At 34.9% G+C, this 25,916-nt stretch overlaps 1 protein-coding gene and 1 pseudogene across 1 annotated transcript in view; one reads left to right on the top strand and one right to left on the bottom strand.

The window, feature by feature from the left end:
• The window catches only part of LRP1B (LDL receptor related protein 1B), a 1,897,925-nt gene that overhangs the window by 1,221,463 nt on the left and 650,546 nt on the right, over nt 1-25,916 (top strand). The window contains exons 22-24 of the mRNA XM_073019651.1: nt 2,702-2,902; nt 7,550-7,795; nt 25,563-25,760. Of these exons, the coding sequence (XP_072875752.1) occupies nt 2,702-2,902; nt 7,550-7,795; nt 25,563-25,760 (645 nt within the window). The remainder of the gene's footprint in view (nt 1-2,701; nt 2,903-7,549; nt 7,796-25,562; nt 25,761-25,916) is intronic.
• On the bottom strand, nt 11,932-16,250 carry LOC140712700 (leucine-rich repeat-containing protein 57 pseudogene; annotated as a pseudogene).

Raw genomic sequence — 25,916 nt, 5'->3', positions numbered from 1 at the left:
TCAGATCTAGTTTTGCATTATCCAACTTTTTGATATTGATCTAATAGAGTAGGAAGGATGTCAACTGGTTATTTTAGTTTACCTTTTTTAATTGAAAGGGATATTTAATATCTTACGTTTGTGAACCGTTACTGTTTCTTTATGAATCTTGCAGTTGGATTGATTGTTATCTTATTGATTTAAAAGAACCCTTGTATGTTTAAAAAATATGCTTTTTGTCATATAATGAACTATTTTTAAAAATAGGATGAAATATTTTTTCTGGCTTATTGACTGTCCACTGACTTTGTCTATGGAGTTTGTTGTTGCAATATGGAATAAAATATGTTTATAAAATTCAGCTTAACGTTTGTATTTTTATTCTTATTTTAAAATGATTATCTCTTTGATATATCTAGAATATATTATAGCATAAGAAGCCAAGTAGAGATTCAGCTTTATTGTTTATCCTCCAGATTGGCTAATGAGGTGATACTGCATCATTAATTTTGTTCTCTGCTATTTAAATTGCCAACTTTTTCATATATAAAAGCCATATGCATAGATAGACCTATTTCTAATGTCTCTGTGCTCTTTAATTATTAATATCTTTATTGATATTCATTTGCAAGAAGTATTTTAACTACTATTACCTTAAATTACTTCTAAATAGTTGGAATATATACAATTTCTACTCATTAAGATTCCTCTTTTTTTTTTTGGTAAGATTCTGAATGATTTTTCTAGTTTTATTTTTTAATTTAAAATAAGCTTGGAGGGTTTCATTAATATGGTTACTATTTTGAAAGGATTGTTTAAATTAAGAGAAAATTAGTATCTTTACTAATCCAAGACCAAATAATATCTTTATTCAAGCCTTTTAATCAGATTCTTTGTAGAATTTTGGATTTGTATAAATGTTATATAGTTCTTGTACATTTTAACACAAAATACATTTTTATGATAAAATTTTAGTTGACCTTTTCTTCTAGTATATGCTCTCTCTATATATGAAATATATTTTTCTGTTATTTTTTAAACTAGCTACCTATTTTTTGAATTCTCAGTTTATTTAATTTTAATTGATTTTATAATTATATGGTTATACTAACATGTAATGACACTGTTTTCTAATGTTATAACTCATTTCTAATATTATACCTCATTTCTTTCTGTTACCTAATTGTGCTAGGTAGTATTTACAGAACAACATTGGTTTTATTTATGATGTTAATACAAAAGTTTATAATGTTTCTCCATTTATATCAAATCTAGTGAAGTATCTGTCAATTCTTATTTTAAGAGTATTTTTATCAATGTTGAATATCTTCAAATGTATTTTAGTTATGGAACTGATTATATTTTTTTTTATTTGACATAGTAATGTAAATAATTATTGGCCGGGCGCGGTGGCTCAAGCCTGTAATCCCAGCACTTTGGGAGGCCGAGACGGATGGATCACGAGGTCAGGAGATTGAGACCAGTCTGGCTAACCCGGTGAAACCCCGTCTCTACTAAAAAAATACAAAAAACTAGCTGGGCGAGGTGGCGTGCGCCTGTAGTCCCAGCTACTCGGGAGGCTGAGGCAGGAGAATGGCGTAAACCCGGGAGGCGGAGCTTGCAGTGAGCCGAGATGCCTGGGCGACAGAGCGAGACTCTGTCTCAAAAAAAAATAAATAAAAATTTAAAAAATTATTAATATATTTTTATAAATAAAACATTTTTGCATATATATTTTAATTATTTTAAAATTTATTTGTCTGTAAGACTCAAGAAGACATTTAAATACATAAATGGCTTTTGGATATATACAATGTAATATTTTCCATTTCCCTTGTATTTGCCCCACTTATTTTTATAAGATGCCAGTATATAGTCAGTCAATAACTAGTATTATCTTTAGGTACATTTAAAAAAAATTGTATTGCACCTGAACATTGCATAATCTAGAAAAGATAATTAATAAGAAGTCAGTAAAAGACAACTTCAAAAGGAGGAATAATTTGCAGTGAAACATTTACATAGACAACAATGCCAGGCACAGTGGCTCAAGCCTGTAATCCCGGTACTTTGGGAGGTCGAAGTGGTGGATCACCTGAGGTAAGGAGTTTGAGATCAGCCTGACCGACATGGTAAAACCCCATCTCTACTAAAAATACAAAATTAGCCAGGCATGATGGCACATGCCTGTAATCCCAGCTACTTGGGAGGAGAATTGCTGGAACCCGGGAGGCAGAGGTTGCAGTGAATGGAGATCGCACCATTGCACTCTAGCCTGGACAGCAAGAGCAAAACTCCATCACAAAACAAAACAAAACAAAACAAAACAAAAAAAACAGTAACAATGAACACTGATCTCTTTGTGTTTCACACTGTTACTGTTGAATCATGCTGGTTAAACAATATTTTCTTTTTTTCTTCTATAAACAATAAAAAATGCTATAAATTCTGTCTATATATATATATTTTTTAAATAGAGCAGAGCAATGACTTGAAACTAAAGAAAATATCAAAGCTCAAACACTGAGAGCACTTTAAGACCAGGAGAAGAAATATTCAGATGCCGTAATGAAAATAAACTGTCAAATAATAAGCAAATAGATTTTGTTTTCTTTTGCTGAAGACAAGTAATTCTGCTGGTGACTGAAGACAATAATGGCTGCTCATTATCACAATGACCTAATCACAAAAATCAAACAGATGCTATTTCTGTTTTCTTAAGGGAGATGCATCAACAAAGCATGGGTGTGTGATGGAGACATTGATTGTGAAGATCAGTCAGATGAAGATGACTGTGACAGTTTCTTGTGTGGACCACCCAAATATCCTTGTGCTAATGACACCTCAGTCTGCCTGCAGCCAGAGAAACTCTGCAATGGGAAAAAGGATTGTCCTGATGGCTCTGATGAAGGCGATCTCTGTGGTACTGCATGTTTAATTACACTGGCTTCTCCATGAAAACTACCTTTTAGTTCACTTGCTGTTACTAAATATAGTAGCATTCATTCCTTTCATTCCCTTTAAATGTAGCTTTTAACACTGAACCTTATCTACATTTTTCAGACACTCTAAAGCTGCAGTAAAAGTCTTAAATGTGATCAGAAATTTCTGAAAATAAGACAGGAAAAGCTAGCCTATATTGAAGTCACTTAATTGAAGAGCTGTATTCATCATTTAGATCTCTGGATGGCCAATGATGTTCCCCTAGTTGAACTGATTATTTGTTAAATGAGTCACTCAGAACAAGGAAAACTTGTTATTCCTCATCTGTGGGATAGAGCTTACCACCACCCTACATATTTTGATAAGCCTTCTAATCATTACAATAGAAACTGATTTTTAGGAAGGGGAAGAGACTGGGTAATAAAACCAATTGAATATTACCAAATTTAATATAATTTTCCTGCAAGTTTTTAGTCTTCATACAACAGCTTTCTTTAGTATGCCTTATCTAGTTAAAATAATTTCAATGAGCTTTGAAATCACGTTGACTAGCAATCTTTCTTACCAACCAGCACATACAAAAGAAAATTACATTTCCTTCTCTTTCGGGAGATCAGAGATTTAGTAAAGGGATTTTTTTTAAGTGTTTTCTAGATAATACTGAAGGTGACATCAATAGATAATGAAGAACAGTTTACAGAATGATAAGAACAATAATGAGATGACTTGAGGCTGTGAGGAAATGACTTTAGGAAATAATGAAGCTGACTGATTGAAAGTAGGAAAGACAACTACATTGAAGCCTAAAGTTATATTTTGACCTCAAATTAGCATTAATAGCATACTGAATGATATAAAAAAGGATGATTTTTTAACATATGTGGGAAAATGTCTTTTTTTAAGTCATGATTTTATAAAATAACCTTGAAACAGTGAATGCACCAGTCTTCATTCGATTAGGCTAAAATTATACAAAAATATTCAGCCAAAAAAAAAAAAACAAAACAAAAACTAAAATTGAGCAACAAAATTTATAAATAAAAGATGACAAATTTTGTTTTTCTGTATTCCTTTCTTGCCCAGCTCATTCTTTTAGTGGTTGGTGAGAGGTTTGCTCATGAAGGTTGTAAATACAATTCTAAAATAAATTATCAATACTCTTAAAAGAAAATATAATGTAATTATGGAAAAACTAGACTTCAACAAGCTTAAATTCTTTTCTTCAATTAAGTCATTTGAGTAGGTGACTTAATTTCTTAAAATCTTGATTTTCTTATAATTAAAATAGAGGCAATGGTTATCTATCAGGTAATCATGGTAATAATGCCTGATGCCCTACTGTTATTGAAAAATATTAGTACTTTTCTACCTTTTCCCCATCCTTCAAGTTAAAGAAATAAAAGGCAGAAGACAGAAAGTACACCCATTGAGAAAAATGAAGACAATGATAAGAAAACTCAACCTTATCTTCCTATTCTTCACTTTCCAAATTAGGAAAGTAAAAGAGTAATGAGGGAATTTCCTCTTAATTCATTTCTTTGTCTACTTCAGAATTGAAAACCACTTCTTATCTAGCCATTACTTCAAGAGCTTTGCCCAAACATTTCAAAATTTTATAGAGACTGAAATAGATTATAAGGAGGAATCTGGTGTGGAAGTACCAGAGGAGGTAAAAAGACAATTTTATCATGATTGCAGCATTGTGTCATATTGAACTACACACCCCACTCTTTCAGAGGTGAAGTCATGAAGAGTTATAACAATGGAAACAGAAAGCAAATACTGGCCAAAAGATTAAACTGCCTTTTCCATGGTTATATGCAATGTATATAAGGAAAAGGAGAACCCAAGAATGTAAATCTTCTAATTCTAGTGAACAGATTATTTTTTTTAGGGAAATTTTTAAATACTTTCAAAAGAAAAAGGATTTGCACTTAAGAAACAAACGAAAATAGACTTTAATTACTCTAAAATGGAGTTATATTGATCCTTGTTATAATAATATGTCAAAGATAAAGCCAGATGCTAACTAGTAAAACAGTAAGTAAAGATTTTATTCATTAGTAACTCTTGTGATAGAGAGTCCACTGTGAACTGAGCTCAACTTCATGAAACTAAAGACTGGAAACTTTTCGAAGGTTGGGGTGTGCTAAGGAAAAGCCACTAAGCAGGTTAAGGGGGCTGCTCCACAAGATTACACCACCTGGGTTTGATAATTAGTGCTTAACTGGAGGGGAAAACAGACTTCTCTCATCTTTGTGACAAGAGGCAGTGGCAGCAAGTGAGAGTAAGACACCCACTGGGCTGGGAGGGAGAATGAGAGTCAGAGTTACCTTCTCAGGTGTTTGCACTTCAAAAAGAAAGCTCTCGGCTCCTTAGAAGGCAGTTCTGGGTAGTAGAAGATTTACATCTCAAAAAGGCACAGAAAGGATTTATAATTGCAAGCTTTCTAAAGTAACTGCTCTAAGAGGAGGTTCAGGACATATTTGCTGAACTTTCTCAGGCAGGCAATTTAATGTGGGGGCTGGGGTCATTCGAGGGACATACATTTAAACTGTTGGACAATATGCTAGTGATTGTTCAAGTCTCTCAGTATGTATTTTGGCCCAGGGGCATGGGGGTGGGGGGTGCAGTGGAGGTGAGGGCAGCAGGATGAAATTGTTTGTGCTGGGAGTCTGCAGTTTTTATTGGCCAAGGCTGAGGTCTAGCCAAGAAGAGGACTTAGAGGATACTGACTAGTGTTTGGTCAAGAAGTCTTTGTCAAGTAATAAAAAAATTTAGAATAAGTTGCAGGATTCATGACAGGTTTAGGGCTAAGTAAGAATTAACAGGTTCTAATTATGCAAATATTGGCATTAAATTTATATATTCAATTTCAGATTTCAATGTGAATTTCATTTAACCTAAAACTATGACTTCATTCCACAGATAGTAATAGAAAGAGACACTTTGGTACTGAGAAAACAGTGACATTTGAAATAAGCTAAAAGCATTGTAACAATTTTTTTTTTTTTTTACCTCCTGGGCACAATGACATTTCTTTACAGTTATTTTCTGGGAAAAGAATGTCAATTGAACTAAAATGGGGCAAATACTTTGAAATGACTGCTGTTTTGAAATGCTTTTGATTATGGGTGAGAAACATATTTGGAGGAACCAAGAGCTGAACCTGTTTTTTTCTTCAAAATAATACGAAACTTGAATTGCTAGAGAAAATAGTTAATATAATCATTTTCCTTTTCTTATTACTGTAGCTTCATTGATGGTAACAAATTATATGAAGAAGAGTTGACTCATACAGAGCTTTTAAAATGTAGATATGTTTTTAAAAGCCTTACATTTCAAGCCAATTTTTGTACTAGATACATTTTCATAGACAATCAGAAATATTTGCATTATATTAATAAATATGACTGCAATTTACCAATTATTAGACAATAGTCTTTTTAGCATATCTCAAAACATACACAATTAAATACGGTTTGAAATCCACTTGAAAATATTTTTAAAGCCAAGAAAGACAAAGCTTCTTTCAGCCTTATTACTATGTACCTAATGGTACATAGTGGTAGGTAATGGTGTGGTTTCAAAGACAGTTATCTGCCATTTTCTTCAAGGTTATAAGAGTGTCATATTGAAATTTTCTCAAATAGACAATTCTGACTAAAATGTAGGATAATGTGTGCTTTTATACAATTTTTCTACTTTAAAAAATTCATGAAATATTTTTAACTCGTTACTCAATGTTAGGTATATACTGGTAAACAGAAGAGATATTTTCTGTACCCTCATGGAGCTTACAATTTGGTGATGAAGTAGAATAATAAATAAATATATTTAAAGGACAGCTGTATATTTAAATGCTGTTTAAAAAGCTAATCTTTTTTACAAACTAATCATATTATCTATATAACCAATCGTATTTTCTGTGTAATCAATACTATTGCTCATTATTTCAGCCAAAATACCAGGACAACTTTTTTTTCTTTTTAGTGTTTTGCTTATGATGTCTCCATGGCGTCATTGAATGAATCCTACTAACCAGTATATGGGACACAATATACAATTCACTTAACTTAAAAATAAATGCCCACAGCCAGTAAAGGATAAAAAGTAATCCGTTCTACATTATAACTCCAAAATAGACTGTACAAGTGTTGCAAAAGATACATAGACATTATGTATATATATTCATATATGTGTATATGGATATACTTGTTAATTTATTAACATCAAGATATGTCTAATATTCAGATCATCATGGTATATACATCTTTTTTGGAAGACCTCTACAAATGATTTTACACAGCTGCTGAAAGGCTCAGCATAATCTTTCCAGTTGTGATAGAAACACTGAGCTCACTTTACATCTGTGGGGTAAAGCAAACTATACTCCCAAGTTTTATAGAAATGAAAATCTTCCATTTACAATTTCTATCATATAGAATTAAATTTGGCCTTTGGATGAATTCTATCATTTCTATACCAATCCCTGAAGAAAAAAATAAGCCAAAGAGGGCTTTCTTATCTTCATTTGTAGGCTAATTGTAGGCTTCGAGAATTGAGTTCAATGATTGGTATTTAACTGAGGAAAGCAATTGATAAGACCTATAATCTGTCCCTCTAGATGAATGTTCGCTGAACAATGGAGGCTGTAGCAACCACTGTTCTGTTGTTCCTGGAAGGGGAATTGTGTGTTCCTGCCCTGAAGGACTTCAACTCAACAAAGACAATAAAACATGTGAAATTGTGGATTACTGTAGCAACCATCTAAAGTGCAGCCAAGTGTGTGAGCAGCACAAGAACACAGTTAAGTGTTCATGTTATGAAGGTTGGAAGCTGGATGTAGATGGTGAAAGTTGTACAAGTGTTGGTAAGTAACTATTTTGTGTGTGTTGCTATATTTAAGAATAGATCTTGAAAAAACCAAACCCCAAAACTGCTTCAGAAAATTAATAAAATGATTCAACTCATTTTAGATAAAGCATTTAACTATAATGTATTATTTTAGACTTACTATAAAATTTCTGGAGAGAAAATATAATAATCCTTACTTTTGCAATCCATTGAACTGTTACCATCAGATTATTTTTTTCCTGAAACATTGATTTTATTATCATATCCCAGATGGGCTTGTTTTTGTATATGCAAAAGCATTTGCTTTGTTTCTCTGTGTATGCTTTTTTAGGGGGTCCTACCCCACATTCCCTGTTGTTATTTCTACTGCTCTTGAAAACAATTTCTTGCTCTGGTTGTGTTTATCTTCTAACTGCTTATTTAAAACATTCTGCAGATTCTCTAGGTGGTTTTTCACAGTGGGAAAGGCAAACAAAGGCTTTAGATTAGGATATTCAAACTCTAATTGTATAACTTATATTCATTCTGTATGTGACCCTAGGCAGGTTACATAATACTTTTGAGCCTCAGTTTTCTCATTTTTCAAGTAACATTGCCCATTTATAACCATTTCCTGCTTATAGCGTGTTGTAAGAATAGTATGAAAGACTTCTTACTGTGCCACACACCCACAGGGTGTTTAAAGAAGTGTCACTTTCCACCCACTTTTCTAGATTCTTAGTCTGAGTCCACAGGAAACTTAGAAGTCCATGGATAAAATTGAAGAGATTCAGGAACATTTTTTGGGAAAATATTATAGCATTATTTTAACTTCTAACTGAAAGTTAGTATTTCTTTCCATTGTGAATGTATGCCACAGACCACCGAAGTTATTAGCAGCAACTATGAATTTGCTGATAGAAGTAATAGACATATTCATATCCCATTATAGTTGCTGCACATATCTCAAAATATCACTTATGTTCAGGCTTTGCAACCCACTACTAATTGAATAGTGGGACTCCTTGGACCCACTGCTGGATCTTATTATTGAATATACTAATAAAATCCTCTCTGTGGGGGAATATCTCTCAACTTCTTCTGAGATAAAAAGGAATTAGAATAAGAATTAAAATATTCTATCAAATGAAGTTTGAATTTCGTGACATCAAAATAAATATTTAAGTAAATAAATACATTTATTATTATATTCAAACATTAATTTCAATAACTGCATTTCAATGTTTTCTCATCTATACTTTTAAAAAAGTTTTATTCTTACTGTTTTTGCACTTCTAAAAACTTTCTAGTATTTGCTAGCACAACAGGGTGACTATAGTAAAAAATAACTTAATTGTACATTTTAAAATAACTAAGAGTATAATTGGATTGTTTGTAACACAAGGATAAATGCTTAAGGTGATGGGTACCGTATTTACCCTGTGTGATTATCATATATTGCATGCCTATATCACAATATTTCATGTAACTTGTCATAGGTAGTGACTAACTGGGGCCATTGACACAGTGGGTAAAGGAATTTACCAAGACAGTTGTAGGTAAAGAGAGGCAGATTTATTAGAGAAAGCATGAAAATACATTGCAAGCTTGCAACAGGCAGCACAGCAGAGACAGGGCTGTCTGCAAAGAGGCAGGGACTGGAAGGACATTTTATATGGTGGTGCTGGAGGGAGCTACTTGTGGAATGAGGTCATTGTGGCCACAGGACAAGGAGGTTGTTGTTTATGATGAGATTAGCCACTTGTCTGAAAGATTGTTCATTGTTCTTCCCCACTTGGAGCCCTCCCCAACGTGGAGCCCCTTCCATATTGTTGCTTGCTTATCTACCAGGCCTCCACATAACCTAGAAATACACTACTATAACACCTACTATGTACTCACAAAAATACAAATTAAAAAAATTATTAAAAACCACAACTTTCTGCGGAGTCCACGTGCTTCATCAGACTACTAAGAACCCATACATTATGAACCTCTGTTCATTTTGTTTCTTCCACTTAGACTGTACTTTCCTCACTTCATCTCCAGAAATCCTGGATATTCTTTGAGACGTACTCACTGAAGTCTTTTTTCATAAATCAAGTCTTCTTCCAGATAGCCTTACTTTCCATTTATTTTTTCTTTCTATATCTGGAATATATTGTTCTTGAATATATCTGATCACAGTTTTTTTTTTTTTTTTTTTTTTTTGAGACGGAGTCTCGCTCTGTCGCCCAGGCTGGAGTGCAGTGGCGCAATCTCGGCTCACTGCAAGCTCCGCCTCCCGGGTTTACGCCATTCTCCTGCCTCAGCCTCCCGAGTAGCTGGGACTACAGACGCTCGCCACCTCGCCCGGCTATTTTTTTGTATTTTTTTAACTAGAGACGGGGTTTCACCGGGTTAGCCAGGATGGTCTTGATCTCCTGACCTCGTGATCCGCCCGTCTCGGCCTCCCAAAGTGCTGGGATTACAGGCTTGAGCCACCGCGCCCGGCCTCTGATCACATTTTTAATCGGCTGTTTTATATTCCTAGATATCTTCTTATTTCTTATCTTTACAATAAAATAATACAAACCTTGAAGTTAGAATTCAGGTCATAGACTTTTCTCGTGTGTTTTAAATAATATCCAGTCCACTTCTGGGAAAATAATATACAGTTAATAAATAAATATATTTTTTCAGATATTATTACATTATTTTAATCTTTCACTTTAAATTTTGTTTTGTTTTGTGATTATTTCTGTAGTAGTTTTCTTATGACCATTAAAATTTGAGTCCCAGAACATAAGTTTAGCAGATGTTTATTCTACACTTTCTTCTTCAATATTCTCACACAAAGTAATCGGCTTGAGAGGCTGAAAAACAGCAATTTGTTGTGACGCTAATAGTCATTTCGTTCCTCTGTGTGTTTCAGATGAAAAAGCAATAGATCAAATATTGACCTCAGACACATTTGTGATCATATTTCACAGGAGAATTGGCTCCAGATGTTTGTTTTGGATACAGATAACAAAATGATTGAGTGTCTTAGAGCGCTTATATACCATATGAAATAAATAACAACTTACGTTTAATGTTAGAGTAATTCAACATTCAAATACAGGTGACCAGAGACAGAGATAACTCACCTAATGGAATTGACCCCTCTGCCCTCAGCTCAGAATAGAACTGCAGGGGCAGAAAGGAGGTGTTCGCTTTCCTCCACATTGTAAGGGTCATAGATGACTGTCCTATAACAAAGACCAGTTAACAAGAGAAAATCATAGCAAATTTATTTGATCATAGTTTTTTGTTTTATTGTTTTAAAATATAGCAATTATTTATTGACAGATAATTTGATTAGTAGAGTTATAAATACAAAAAGGAGGAAAGATGACCAGAAAGAAGACATTATTTCTAACAAATCTTCAAGAAAATACTGATTATTAAAATGACTTTTATCTTATAAGTGTTGCACATACAGTTTTAGCTCCTCAGAGCCCTCTATCAATAAGTCGCCTGAAATAGTAAAGAGTTTGCTACTGCAGCCTTGGGGAACATTTTTTAGTGTTGTGCTGGTGCTTCTCTGACAAAGCGTGCTTTTAATCAAGACAAACGGTCCCATATTTATGTAAATCCTAAATTCCAAGTATAAGCACTGCAATTGAACTGACGGACTGGAATAAAATAATAAATCCTTAGATTAACTATACCATCTTCTCACAAATTATTTGAATTTCATAAAAATATGAAGTGTTAACATAAAAATGAAATGGCAACTGACTTTATGAAAGCTCACACATTGAAACTAAATGAAATCTCAAGCTGTGGTGTGGAGTTATTCTGTTACCTGGCAGCACTCCCTCACCATAAAAATAGCAGCTAGGTACTGGTTTCTTAATGCCAAACTAATGATGATTTTGAAGACCAACCTTGCTCACTGTCATACCCATGACTCAAATGGAGAACTTTTCCTGTCTCCTGATTTCCTTTCTTTTAGCTTTGTTGAGAAGATCCCTGAAAAGAAAAAAAAAAAAAAAAAAAAAAAATGATCATTGAGTAAAAACATAATCTCCTGGAGTATCATCTTCTTATTGCAGATACCCCTTCACAACAACAGGAGCCTTTCAATCAGCCGCACTCCAACAGGTTCCAAGTCAGTATCCTGTAAAGTTCCCACAGACCTGGAGAACTTCATGCAAACTTCTTGGTGGCCATGAACCTCTCCATGTACTTATCATAACCTTCCAGTTCTTGAAGTTTCTTTATTTCATAAAGATCACCTTCCATAGCAAGCAGACAGATATGGGAATCACTGTAGATGCTCTGTGAAACCATGCTGAGTTCAGGACAGTTCTCTTCTAGGTAAAGAATTTTAATGAAAGGACAGCAAGATATCTTTACTGAGACATGAGATATCTTCTTCCAGTTGAGGATGAGTTTGATGACCTGCAGCTCTCCTACTATGTCAGGTATACTTTGAATCTGGTTCCTGGAAAGGTCCACCACCTCTGGTGGCCTAGGCTACAAAGTTAGGTGATAGTGCTCCCAGGTGGTTCCCAGAGAGACTCAGGGTCTTGAGGGTAGAGAGTTGCCCAAAGGTAGATGGCAACTTTCTCAGGTGACTGCCGTTTAGGCATAGCATCTCTAGATTTGTTTAGGATTGCATAATCTCATTAGGCAGAGCAGTTTATGTTGTTCAGGGATAGGTTCTTCAGCTCAGTGAACTTCTGTATCAGCAAAGGCAGTAGGTTCTCCATCTTATTGTTGGACAAATCGATGGTCCTGAGATTGCTCATTAGTGTCTGCAATTCTAAGAGGAACTTGGTCAGCCCACAGTCCTTAAACTGGGAGACAGTAGTTTTGCGTGCCCATTCCACCTGAGTACCGAGGGCACCGTTTCCTATACTAGTGCTTTGGCCCACATCTCTCCTATGGCTCAGCTGCCAGATGGTTCAGCAGGGGAACCCCAGGACCTACACTAACCAGGTTGAGTTCCCTGGACTTAGTCCTGGATGGGAACCTGATGATAGTTTTATGTGACATAGAAACCTTCAGAATGAAGACCCAAAGATCGAGGAAAAACTATCCATTTTTTACACTTAGGCTTAATGAAGTATGGACAGGTGTGTAGAAATATGATTGGACAAAAAGGGTATGATCTAATCCTAATAGATGTCTGGGGGGATCCAGCACAGCCTGTCTGCTCCGATTCTTCAGAACCTGTCTGGGCAGCATTCCTTCCTCCAAGATACGGGGCAGACCACCTCTGGAATGAGCATCTTCAATTTATTTATGGCCAGCTCCTAAACAAAAAGGTTGGTGTCTTCATCAGGGTTCTCTAAAGGGACAGAACTAATAGGATAGATAAATACATAGAGGGGGGTTTATTAGGAGAATTGACTCACACAGTCATAAGGTGAAGTCCCACAAAAGGCTGCCTGCAAGCTGAGGAGCCAGGAAACTAGTCTGAGTCCCCAAACCTCAAAAGTAGGAAAGGCAATAGTACAGCCTTCAGTCTGTGGCTTTTATCCCAGCTGTGCTGGCAACTGATTAGATGGTACCCATCCAGATTGAAGGAGGGTCTGCCTCTTCCAGTCCACTGACTCGAATGTTAATCTCCTTTGGCAGCAGCCTCACAGACACACCCAGGAACAATACTTTGCATCCTTCAATCCAATTAAGTTGACCCTCAATATTAACCATCATAGTCTGGGAAGGTTAAAATAGTATTTTTAGGCTTTATGGCTGGCTTTGGGGAAAGGGGCTGCTGGTTTCTATGACTCGCTCTGGGAAAGAGAGATTCTAGTTACTATGGCTTGCCTGAGGAGAGAATGAAGCATGAAAAACAGGAAGGCAGGAGAGGGTCCGGGAGAGACTTTGCTTCCAAGGTAGCTTCTTAGGCCTTCACTTTGTGATGCTGTTTTCTGAGCCCCAACAAAACTCTGGCAGTACCGTATGATTTCTCACTGTTAAGATTGCTATATTTTCCATCTGGTTTTGTTCATAATTTTATAGAAAAGCAAAAGTGTATTTCATCTTTTAAAGTTACAATGAAACATTTTTAAGTGGATAATTTAATCTTCTGGTAATTAATCTCTTCCTGAAATGTATAGTGCACTTTGTGCATGTGGAAAAAAAAAAAAAAAAAAAAAAAAAAAAAACACAAAACTTTATTCTGTGTTTTGTTCACCCCTTTTCCTTTAGAAAAGCAGCAAGTTGGCCGGGCACGGTAGCTCACGCTTATAATCCCAGCACTTTGGTAGGCCGAGGCGGGCGGATCACGAGGTTAGGAGATTGAGACCATCCTGGCTAACATGGTGAAACCCCGTCTCTATAAAAATCAAAAAAAAAAAAAAAGCCAGGCGTGGTGGTGGGTGCCTGTGGTCCCAGCTACTCGGGAGGCTGAGGCAGGAGAATGGTCTGAACCCGAGAAGCAGAGCTTGCAGTGAGCTGAGATGGCGCCACTGCACTCCAGCCTGGTCTACAGAGTGAAACTCCATCTCAAAAAAAAAAAAAAAAAAAGCAATTTCAGAGTTCAATAAAACTGAACTGACTAGTTACTACTGGACTTTAAAAATACAAATTTCTTTTTCTTGCTCATTTTCTCTTTTCCATCATCCGTTGATTTCCCCTTTTAAAATATTTTCTTTCTATTGAATGCAATACCTGTCCTTATCACTGTTGACATTAAACAGAAAAATAAAATGATGATAGCAGTGTTTTGGCTGGGCATGGTGGCTCACACCTGTAATCTCAACACTTTGGAGGGCTGAGACAGGAGGATCGCTTGAGCCCAGGAGTTCAAGACAGCCTGGTCGACATAAGGATACTCCCTACCTACAAATAATTGAAAAATTAGGCAGTCATGGTGGTGCACATCTGTGGTCCCAGCTACTCAGGTGACTGTGGCGGGAGCATTGGCTGAGCCCAGGAGATTGAGGCTGCAGTGAGCCATCATTGTGCCACTGTACTACAGCCTGAGCAAGAGTGAAACCCTGTCTCAAAAGAAAAAATAAAAAAAAGTTTTTCAAATTACAGCCACGATTGTTCCATTCCTTTTTCCCCTTGAGTTTTATTCCATAGTTCTCTCATCTTTTTATTTATTTATTTATTTATTTTTTTCTACACTCTTTCCTTCTCTGAATCTTTACAATCTGGCTTTTGCTGAATTGCAGAACTGATTCTGTTTTCTCTAAGTTCACTCCTAATATCTTATTAGTTAAAATGATATTTCATAAATGCTACTTTTATAACTTTTATTTTTTATTTAATGTATCTCAAATCTCAGTTTTCTCATATATCTCAATACTCAATTACATTTTCCCTCTTTAATTCATTTATTAATAATTTAATCCATTTAGTAATAATTATAGTAATTCAATTATTAATCACTCTTCTCTGAAGTATTGATTTATTTTAGGACCACCTAAAATATGCTACTGATTGTGATGTGGATAGGAGGCAGAGAAATACTGGGTAGAACAGGTAGGTTCCCCGCGAGGGCCCCACCCTCAAGCCTGGACCCGCAGCCCAAATTGAGAACTTTACATCCCTGTTTTCCTGCTTGAATGTTGCCTTTTCCAGAACCACCCTGGCCCACCCTGTGCTCATAAAAATCCCAGGCTCCACTGCCAGCAGAGCAGCAGAGAAGAAGAGAAAAGAAAAAAACAGCTTGGGGTTGGTGAGAAGCAGCTTGACTTCAGAGGGATGGCTTCAGAAGGATGGCTTGATGGCGGGACCTTGCAGAAGAGGTGTTAGTTAAATAAATTGTCATTGTATTTAACTAATAAGATATTAGGAGTGAACTTAGAGGAAACAGAATCAGTTCTGCAATTCAACAAAAGCCAGATTGTAAAGAATCAGAAAAGGAAAGAGTGTAGAAAAAAAAAAAAAAAAATGTGAGAGCTATGGAAGAAAACTCAAGGGGAAAAAGGAATGGAACAATCATGGCTATAATTTGAAAAACTTTTTTTTTTCAATTTGGCCTGGGACAGCTGAACTCCCAAGGAAGACCACCTTTCTGGTCCATCTCCTTTTCAGCTCTCCATCCCACTGAGAGCCATTTTCATCAGCAATAAAATCCCCTGCATTTACCATCTTCAATTCTTTGTGCGACCTGATTCTTCTTGACACCCAATAAGAGCTCGGGATACAGGGGGTTGTCACACTGAGATACTAAACACTCAAGCCACCCACGGACAGCAAAGTAAAAGAGCGCACTGTAACATGCCTTCTGAGGCTCTAGGGGCCACACAGAGTTCTGCTCCTGCCTGCACCCAGAAGCATTCCTTCTGGCCCCTGCGAGCACTCACCTGTGTGCTCCCCTTCCTGCGAGGGGTTGAGAGCTGCAGGCTGAGTAAAGGAGCCACCCACTTCGCAAGTCCAAGTCCTGTGAAGGGGTCAGGGAAAATTTCCTGTTTTGATTGCATTTTCTTCTGGCTCCATTCCTGTTTATCCGGCAGCCCAATGGCAAATTTGAAGCATATTTCTAGTAACATTGCAAATAACATTATAGGGTTTTTTTGTTTGTTTGTTTGTTTGTTTTTTTAATCTCAGACTGAATCAGGTTGTATTTTCGCATTAGTTTTTTTTAGTTCGTATTCTCTAATTTTTTTTTTCATTTTTAGGTTTTTAAAATTATATTATTTTTTAATTAAAATCATTTCTAGGAAAGAGATTGTGAATATAAGCACAAAAATGCGTACGTATAATGGTTGTGTTTTGGTACACTGTGTCCACTACCCAAAGCTTAATTTTCACATGCCTCTATGTGTATTTCCTTGGACAACTCCTTTCCACCCTGAACCTTCCCTTATCACCCCAGATATGATTACTGTGGCATTTACATCTCCAGATATAACAATTTTTTTTTTTTTTTTTTTTTTTTGCGGAGGAGTCTCATTGTGTCACCCAGGCTGGAGTACAGTGGCACGATCTTGTCTCACTACAACCTCTGCTTCCCAGGTTCAAGTGATTCTTGTGCTTCAACCTCCTGAGTAGCTTACAGGCATGCACCACCATGCCCAGCTAAATTTTGTATTTTTGTAGAGACAGGGTTTCACCATGTTGGCCAGGCTGGTCTCAAACTCCTGACCTCAGGTGATCCTCCTGTCTTGGCTTCCCAAGGTGCTGGGATTACAGGTGTAAGCCTCCCTGCCCAGCCTATCATTTTTCTTACTATCTAATTCTACTTCCCCAGGTATCATCAGGTCACCTCAAGATTAGTTGGCTAAGAGTACCCTTTGTCTTCTCCCTCAGTTATCAGTAATTCTGTCCATAGCTGCAGTATTGTTTTTGGTCTTCAGGGCTCACAACCTCAACTTATCTTTGATTTTTCAAATTTCTTGCTGCCTTCTCTCTCCATGTCTTAATTTTTTCTTCACAGTGTTTCTTGGATTCAGATCTCTTTCTACAATTAAGTAGCATCTGCACCACAGCACAGGCCAGGAGATACATATGTTTTAATGATGATGGCAGTCTTCTCTCTAGCAAATTTGTTTTTATCTTCTTGTTTCTCCAGTTTTTGAGGAGGAGGATATTGAAACTGAAAAAAACATAGTATTTTTACTGACAAAGAGAGGAAAATCTGGATTCAGGAAAATGAAAATTAATAGAAAGAGGTCAAGATGAAAAATAAAGTGATAAGCAGATTTGCTGCCTTGGGGAGTAGTGAGTGATAAGAGTGAAGCCATCAGGGGAATGAAGCTGTGGGGGACGTAAAATCCGATCATCCATTCTTTTATTTCTCTTTAAAGAATGACAGATTTACATATCAGTTTCCATCCAGATTTTAAAACTCTCTCTCTATTATCTATGAAATTAACCTCAAACCTTTCTGTCTGCTATTCAGAGCTTTCTTCATTTTTGTTCATTTTCCCTCTCCAACATGATGTTTCATCATCATTCACTGTGGATTTTGACTTTAGGCACATTATTGCCATTTTCATCATGAGTAATGATAGTATATGCATGGCTAAGAATGTGTAAAGCGCTTTCATATATATCTCTTCATTTAATCATCATCTTCAAATATTCCGTTTACTATCATCTATGACTTAATAATATCTTCCACATTCCCCCTGGAAATTTGAATCCTTTACACTCTTAAAAACTCCCTTATCTACAGATAATTTCTTCAAGTTAATTATTATAATTGTGAATAGCTACCATTTACCCAACACCTAAAATATGATTATTTATTTATTACTTCCAAGAAACCAGATAGTCTTAAATCTCTCATTTTATATCTATGGAAATGAAGACCCAGAAAGGTTACTTCATTTGCTCAGGGTAAGAGATTGTGGCTAAGAGATGTTAGAGCAAAGGTTTTGAACTTTATTCTTACTGACCTCAAAGCAGGAGCATTTACACAATACTGCAAAGACCCAGGCCGTTTGTCTGTGCTGTGAGTCCACACACTCCTATGATGCCTTTGAATAGTCAACATTTTGTGACCTTACTTTTGTTACCACTTGCATCCACTTTCATAAAAGCTGAGATTGAGTCAAAATATTTTATATACCTTATGAAGCATATGAAAATTTTGCAACAAATGATTATTGAATGTAAGAACTTCCTCTAAGTAGTTGGGTCCTTTCTCTTCTCTTCAATTACTCTCATATTTACGACCTCTCTTCCTCTCTTTCTCTTTCTCTTTTGAAGATCATACAGGAAGGGTTGAGTTGATTACACTCCTCAATTCCTGGCACAGTATTATCATTGGGTCTATGTGAGATTTTTTATTTTCCTCATGCCCTCCCTTGGTTTCTCTTTCTTTCTTAACTTTTATTTCTAAAGTCTACCCCTCTTCCTTACCTCTGTCTCTAGAGGAAATCATTTCAATGTAGTTCATATATTCTCTTATAAAATCTATGTTGTTGTTTTACATACATACCTTTTTAATTATGTAATTGGTATTATACATATTACAGTCTGTCATTTACCGTTTTTAGTCAGCACTGTCTTTATGAACTGTACACCTACTCTATGACTTCTAATCACTAGGTAGTGTCATAGAGTGTGCACGTGTCTTTTATGCTTTTCCATTTTGCCATGTAAATACACTCGTTACTCCTAACTTTCTGCACAAATGATAATTCCATACATATACATTTACCTGCATTCTTATAGATGTGGATAAAAATTCCATTAGGACCAGTAACAATCACAGAATGTGCTTCTACTTACAATGACTAAGTAGAACCAGTTCCTCTTCAGAGTGGTTGCACAGTCTACATCTGTACCGACAGTACACTATCTAAGTTCCCGCATCCTTGGCAGCTCTCAAAATTATCCACTCTGTCATTTTCTCCCTAATATATAGGAGTAACATGATATATTGTTGCTTTTGTTGCATTTGTTTTATTTCTCATGAGTTTGAGCACCTCTCCATATACTCACTAACCTTAATTTCCTTTGGTCATTCTCCTATGAAGATTACTGCTTTTTCTTATTAATTCGTAGAAATCAATACTATGTTCTAAACTTTAGACATTTCAGATATCGCCTCCATCCAGTCGCCCATCTATGATCTTCATCCACGGTGGCCTCTGTTGAACAAGTCCTCTTTGTCTGTGCGTCTGCTTCCCTCACTTACCCCTTTGATTCATTTCTTTGCATATTTCTTCTTCCTCGCATAATCATTTTCATCATATTTAAGATCTTCTAGGCTTGTTATTCATTCATTGATTTTTATAATTATCATTTATTCTTTTATGCAATCAAAAATATTTAAATCTAGTAAAAGACACTGGACTATATCCTAGAAATGCAGGTTTTGTTGTTGTTCCACCTCTTACCTGAATGAATGTTCTTCTCTCTCACTCTCTATCCCTCACACACACCCCGAAGGAAGATTCTTACAACTTGTTAATTAAAAGAATTGGTGAGTTAAAAAAGCAAATCACGAACTTGACATACAAAGCAGAGATATTTTAAAAATCCAGAAATACTTGAGAAAGTGATTACTAAGAGAGAAACAAAAATTGGCTCTTAAAAAAATGTGAAAGATAGCTGATGACATCATCTTATATATGTATAGTTTGAATAATATTTGAAAGTTCATCCCGGCCTTCATTCTACAGATTCTATTTCCTCTGCCTACCTATATATTATACTTCAGAAATATTTAACTATCATTCATTCCCAATATGGCTATAGATGAAGAAATGGAGAGAAGCAAGTCATGATATATATTGGGCCAGATAAATAATATACCATTTACCACTTCATAAGTTGCTACTGTGTACAATAAATGTATCTGATGATGGGAGGGAAAAGTTCAAATAAATTCTTAAATGTAGGAACAGAAAATACAGTAAAAACTCTGAAGTAGCAGGAGAGAAAACGTTGTGACAGTAATATCACTTTTTGTTTGATGATATTATATATATGGTAAAGAACCAGGGGATTTCACACGAATTGCTGGTTGTATGGTTGTAATAGCAATTTACCCTAAAAGGATCTGAAGAAGAACTCTTTTTCTTAGACAACTCATCTTCGGCTTTCATAGTCTGTCTGATAAAAACCATTCTGCAAATCTGTAGTGAGACTAAAAGAAAAACAAAGAAGACAATTGTACACAGAAGATAACAGTCTTCTGAGTATTTTCTAAAAGCTTCTTGTAATGCACTAGATTTATAAAAATGAAATTCATCACTTATACAAAGTATAAATTGTAACCTCCTTTATTTTGTACATATCTCATCTCTTATAATGTGCTAAAGGAGGAAGATTTCAGGCCACTTCTCTATTAAGAGGATAATATGCTGGTTTGAGCTGTTAAATTCAGTCATTTATGAGACAGAAGCTAGTATACTGGAAGAATTGTTAGAAAACAGTAAAAATGGATGGTTACTTCACATATTATTTATATTCATTCTAAATGGAGTTGCCCTAAAAGAAGTTAATATACCTATGTCAAGATGGAAACAAACTAGAAAATTCTTCATTTATTTTATCTCCAAATACTTTTTTGCAAGGTTTCATTTAATTAAAGTAAAAACCATTATAAGAAGGGATTCTAAAATTCTATCTTCATGATTTCCCACTGGTTTATGAAATAACATATTGGACTATTCATTACAACTTCATTTTCTCAAAGGGAAAATAGTAATCTAATAAGTCAACAGAGATCTTAAAAGCAGAGGCGCTTGAAGAAGATATCTAGATTAAGAGTTTGAATAGAAAATCATTTGAAAATTTACACTTTGATTTTTGATCTTTGGTAAACTAGTTTATTTTATTTGTTCATTTTATTTTAGTCAAGCATGATTCAGTAAATATTTATCAAACAAGTGTTTTCTCAACATAAAATGACTATAAAGGATACAAGAACTTGAAAAGATTGTGAGCAGTTTTAATAAGATAGTCAATGTAAAGGTCATTGTTCAAAGAAAACAGATGTGCTTTTAATCACTTTTCATTTTATAAACTCAAATATGTTTGGAAATAGTGGGAATAGTGTATTCAACAGCCAATATTTTTAAATATTTAGAATATGTCATGCATGATTTAAATTATTTTCTGAAAGTAATAAAACATTAGATAACTTTGAAGCCCTCTGTGTATGCATTTCTCCATCCCCAGAGTCAGCCTCTTTTGTGAGCCTGGTGTATCTGTTCTATCCTTACAGTTTGTGTTTTTAAACATTTAACACTGTGCTTTTATATGTACACAAGTTAGGTACATTATGTAACCCATCTGAAACTAGGTTTTGTTTTGTTTTGTTTTTTTTCTCATAAATATGATTTTGAGATTTAACTGCTCTATAACATTATCCTCTATAAAAAGATTACAGTTTGCCATTCCTCTGTTTGTGGCCGTTAAGGTTTGCTATATCAAACTATGTTGTAGTAAATGGCCTTATGATGTCTACATATGAAAATGTAAACAAGTTGAACTACATATTCGAGAGTATGTGCATCTTCATTTACACATGTTTAAGTCTATTATAGCCAAATATATCTCCATAATAGTTGTAGAAATACACACTACCATCAACCCTTTGTGAAAGTTCCTCATTCTCCAAATCTTTGCTAACACTAGCTACCATTGTGGGTCAAATTGCTTCTCCTCCACTTACTAGCTGTGTGACTTTGGCATGGTAATTATATAATTTCTCTGTGTCTCTGTTTCTTCCTATGTAAAATGGGGGTGACATCACCCACCTCATCAGGCTTTGTGAGGACTGTGTAAATTGGTATTTATAAATGTTTAAGAATGACTGGACCCGGTGGCTAACATCTGTAATCCCAGAACTTTAGGAGGCCAAGGAGAGTGGATCACTTGAGGCCAGGAGTTCGAGACCATCCTGGCCAACATGGAGAAACTCTGTCTCTATCAAAAATACAAAAATTAACTGGCTATGGTAGCACATGTCTGTAATCACAGCTATTCAGATAGCTGAGACATGAGAACTGCTTGAGCCTGGGAGGCAGAGGTTTCAATGAGTCGAGATCACACCACTGTACTCCAGCCTGGTCAACAGAGTGAGACTCTATCTCAAAAAGAAAAGTTTAAGAATAATTATAGTATATAGGAAGCACTCCATGTGTGATGTTTTGATAATTCTTGGACTTCCAATTTTGCCCAATAAAATGGGTGTGGTCTTGCTGTTTTAATTGGTGTAAACTTTTCTTAATATTCTCAATTACTACGTGACTTCATTATGGACTAGTAACAAAGTCTGTGGACTGGCAGCAGTCTATGTAGATAACCCGAGTACCAGTTTGTTAAATTACTTTTAGTCTTGTGGGTTTTTCTTTTTTACACATTAGATTGAAGGGTATAATTTTACTATTAAATCAGTGTTTGTAATGCTTATATATCATTTCAAATTTTCTTTCTTTCTTTTTTTTTTTTTTTTTTTTTTTTGGGATGGAATCTCACTTTGTTACCCAGGCTGGAGCATAGTTGTGTGATCTAGGCTCACTGCAACCTCTGCCTCCCGGGTTCAAGAGATTCTCCTGCTTCAGCCTCCTGAGTAGCTGGGATTACAGACATGTGCCACCATGTCTGGATAATTTTGTACTTTTAGTAGAGACGGGATTTCACCATGTTGGCCAGGCTGGTCTTGAACTCCTGACCTCAGGTGATCCACCAGACTTGACTTCCCAAAGTGCTGGGATTACAGGCATGAGCCACCGCACCTGGCCTTCTCTTTCTTTTTAAGTCAATTTTGCTAACACGTTTCTCTAAGAATTAACTTATTTTACATATTTTCAAGTGTATTATTAAAATACATATCTTACTCATCTTTTTTTTTTGTTTCGAGGTGGAGTCTCACTCTGTCGCCTGTTTTTTTATTTTCTATATTTTCTATTTTCACTCTTCTTACTGTTAATTTATCACTATGTACGTGTGTATATGTATATGTATATGTAATATGTGTATGTATATGTGTGTGTATATATATAATCAAGTCTGCCATAGGTCTAATCTATATTTTGTTATTCTTTTAAACAAATGGCTTTGGGTTTGCTAGTAATATCTTTTGTCATATTGTATCAATTTCTGTGGTTATATTTGTTGTTATTTTCAAATTTGAGTTTATTTTTATTTTCTGAATTCTTTGAGTTGAAATATTCCATTTAATTTTTCTAATAATAATATCTCTATTTTATTCAACTAACTCTAATGCACAGAAAAGAAACAGAACTAAATTATTGGAATTCTTTGTTTTCTTAATGTAGATAGAAAATTTTTCAGATCTGAGGAAGGTTATAGGAATGACTAAATGAGCTAAAAATTAATGATATATGTGAACCTGGACTGTTAACAGTGAGCTACAAGTAGTATTTGTACAGTTTTATGCCCTTTACAAGTTTTTACAGTCATTACTACATTTTTTAATAACAAATGTATTTAGATATAATTTACGTACCATAAGATTCACTCTTATGAAGTGCACAATTCAGTTTAACTGTTACAGCTATTTAATTTTTGAACACTTTAGTCACCCCAAAACAAACCCCATGCCCATTAGCAATCATTTCCCATGAATACCTCCCCTCAGCCCTAGAAACCACTGATCTATCTATTTTCTACCCCTAAAGATTTGCCTATTCTGGACATTTCATATAAATGTAATCATGTAATATGTGTTTTATGACTAGCTTCTTTCGCTTGGCATAATGTTTTCATTTGTTTTAGCATACACCAGTAATTATTTTCTTTGTATTGATGAATAATATATCTATCATGTGGATAGACAACATTTTTTTATTCATCAGTTGATGGGCATACGAATTATTTCCATTTTTGGTTATGAATAATGCTGCTATGAATATGCACGAGTTCTTTTGTGAACATGCATTTTTAATTATCTTTGGTGTACAATTGGAATTGGAATTTTTGCTGGGTCATATGGTAACTCAATATTTAACGTTTTAAGGAAGAGCCAAACTGTTTTCCAAAGTGACTGCATTTTTTCTTAATAGCCAACTGGCAGTGTATGAGGGTTCTGATTTCTCTACATCTTTGCCATCAGCTGTGTCATCCAGCTTTCTTATTATAATCATCTTAGTCGGTGATTAAGTCTTAGTCTCATAGCTAAGAAGCCATTGCCTAATTGAAGGTCGCTAAGATATATGCCTGTGTGTTCTTCTAATAGTAGTGTAGTTTTAGTTCTCACATTTAAGTGTGTAATACAGTTTGAGTTAGTTTTTGTCTATGGTGTGAGATAAGTCTGAACATAAGTGGAGGAAAAATTGTCTTTCCAAGAAATAGTGCTGGGAGAACTAGATTTTCACATGCAATTGAATGATATCTGAACCTATCTTATACCGTATACAAAAATTAATTCAAATTGTATCAAAGACCTAACATAAGAGCTAATCCAAAATTAGATATTTTTTCTTTTAAACAACTGTGCATCCAACACAAACATTTTCTTTATTTTAAAAATGCTAAATCCAGGGTATTAAATTTTAAGAGTATTTGTTTTATTTGGGAGCTATCTGGAACTATTCTGTACATGTTTTTGATACACATTTTTCAGTTAGCTCTAGTCACAATAATGTCATACAGAAAAAACAATACTGTGCAATAAATAACTGCAATATCTAAGTGATCACAACAATATACATCAGTATGTCTCACAGTAATTAGTTTAGGGTTTCATACATTTTTGAAATAACATAATTTTAGTAACTTTCAGATACTGAAACATTCTTTTAGACACAATAATACTAAAAGAAACTTTAATCTCATATCCGTTTTCAAAGCTTCTTTCCTTTCTCCCTACTCAGGCCTGTTTCAGGCTAAAAGAAACCAGTAAGGAATGATATAGATATGATATTTTTGGACTCTGCAGAAAGCCGCCATCTTCTCTCTTAATGGAAGCACTCCCTAAGTCCAACAACTTCTTCACAGAAATCTTTTTCTGTTGTTGTTGGATATTTCTTCTCTATGGATCTGTAAATATAGGGTAGTCAGCTAAGAGAATAGCAAAGTTAGTTTTAGCCACATCTTAGAAATTCCTATGGTGATTTTTCTGAGCTTTGTCAGGTGAAATTCTAAAAAAAAAAAAAACCAGAAACCCCCCTATTTTGTTTTTGTGTGACAATAATTCTTCTATTCTTTAATCAGTGTCAGGTATATGTAAATTCAAGCAATAAAATCTCCCTAATAACTATTCTAATGAATACATATAAACCTAAGTTTTGCAAGTTTCCATTAAATATTGGATTAAAAGAAATTGCTGTTTTAAGATGGAGAATTATGTAATAAATTATACTTTTAAATAATATATTTTGATCTCAAGCATTTTATTACCAGAGTTTACATTTTCATAAGCCTATTAAACATAAATTTAATTTCAGATCCTTTTGAAGCATTCATCATCTTTTCTATTCGTCATGAGATCAGAAGGATTGATCTTCACAAAAGAGACTATAGTCTACTTGTTCCTGGATTGAGAAACACGATAGCACTTGATTTTCACTTCAATCAAAGTTTACTTTATTGGACAGATGTTGTAGAAGACAGAATATACCGGGGAAAGCTTTCTGAAAGTGGAGGTACATATATTATAATTTTCCTTAATGTTTAGATTACTTTTTTAAGTGAAAGTTCAAAGAACACATTATAACTAGAAGAAATTTTGATTATTCTTTGACCTTTGGTCCTTTATCCCCTCCCTTTTTTTTTTTTTTTTTTTTTTTTTTTTGAGATGG

The sequence above is a fragment of the Chlorocebus sabaeus genome, chromosome 10 (genome assembly GCF_047675955.1).
Source record: "Chlorocebus sabaeus isolate Y175 chromosome 10, mChlSab1.0.hap1, whole genome shotgun sequence".
NCBI classification, from domain to species: domain Eukaryota; kingdom Metazoa; phylum Chordata; class Mammalia; order Primates; family Cercopithecidae; genus Chlorocebus; species Chlorocebus sabaeus.
The sequence above is the reverse complement of the archived record's forward strand: the minus strand, read 5'-3'. Positions and strand labels throughout refer to the sequence as shown.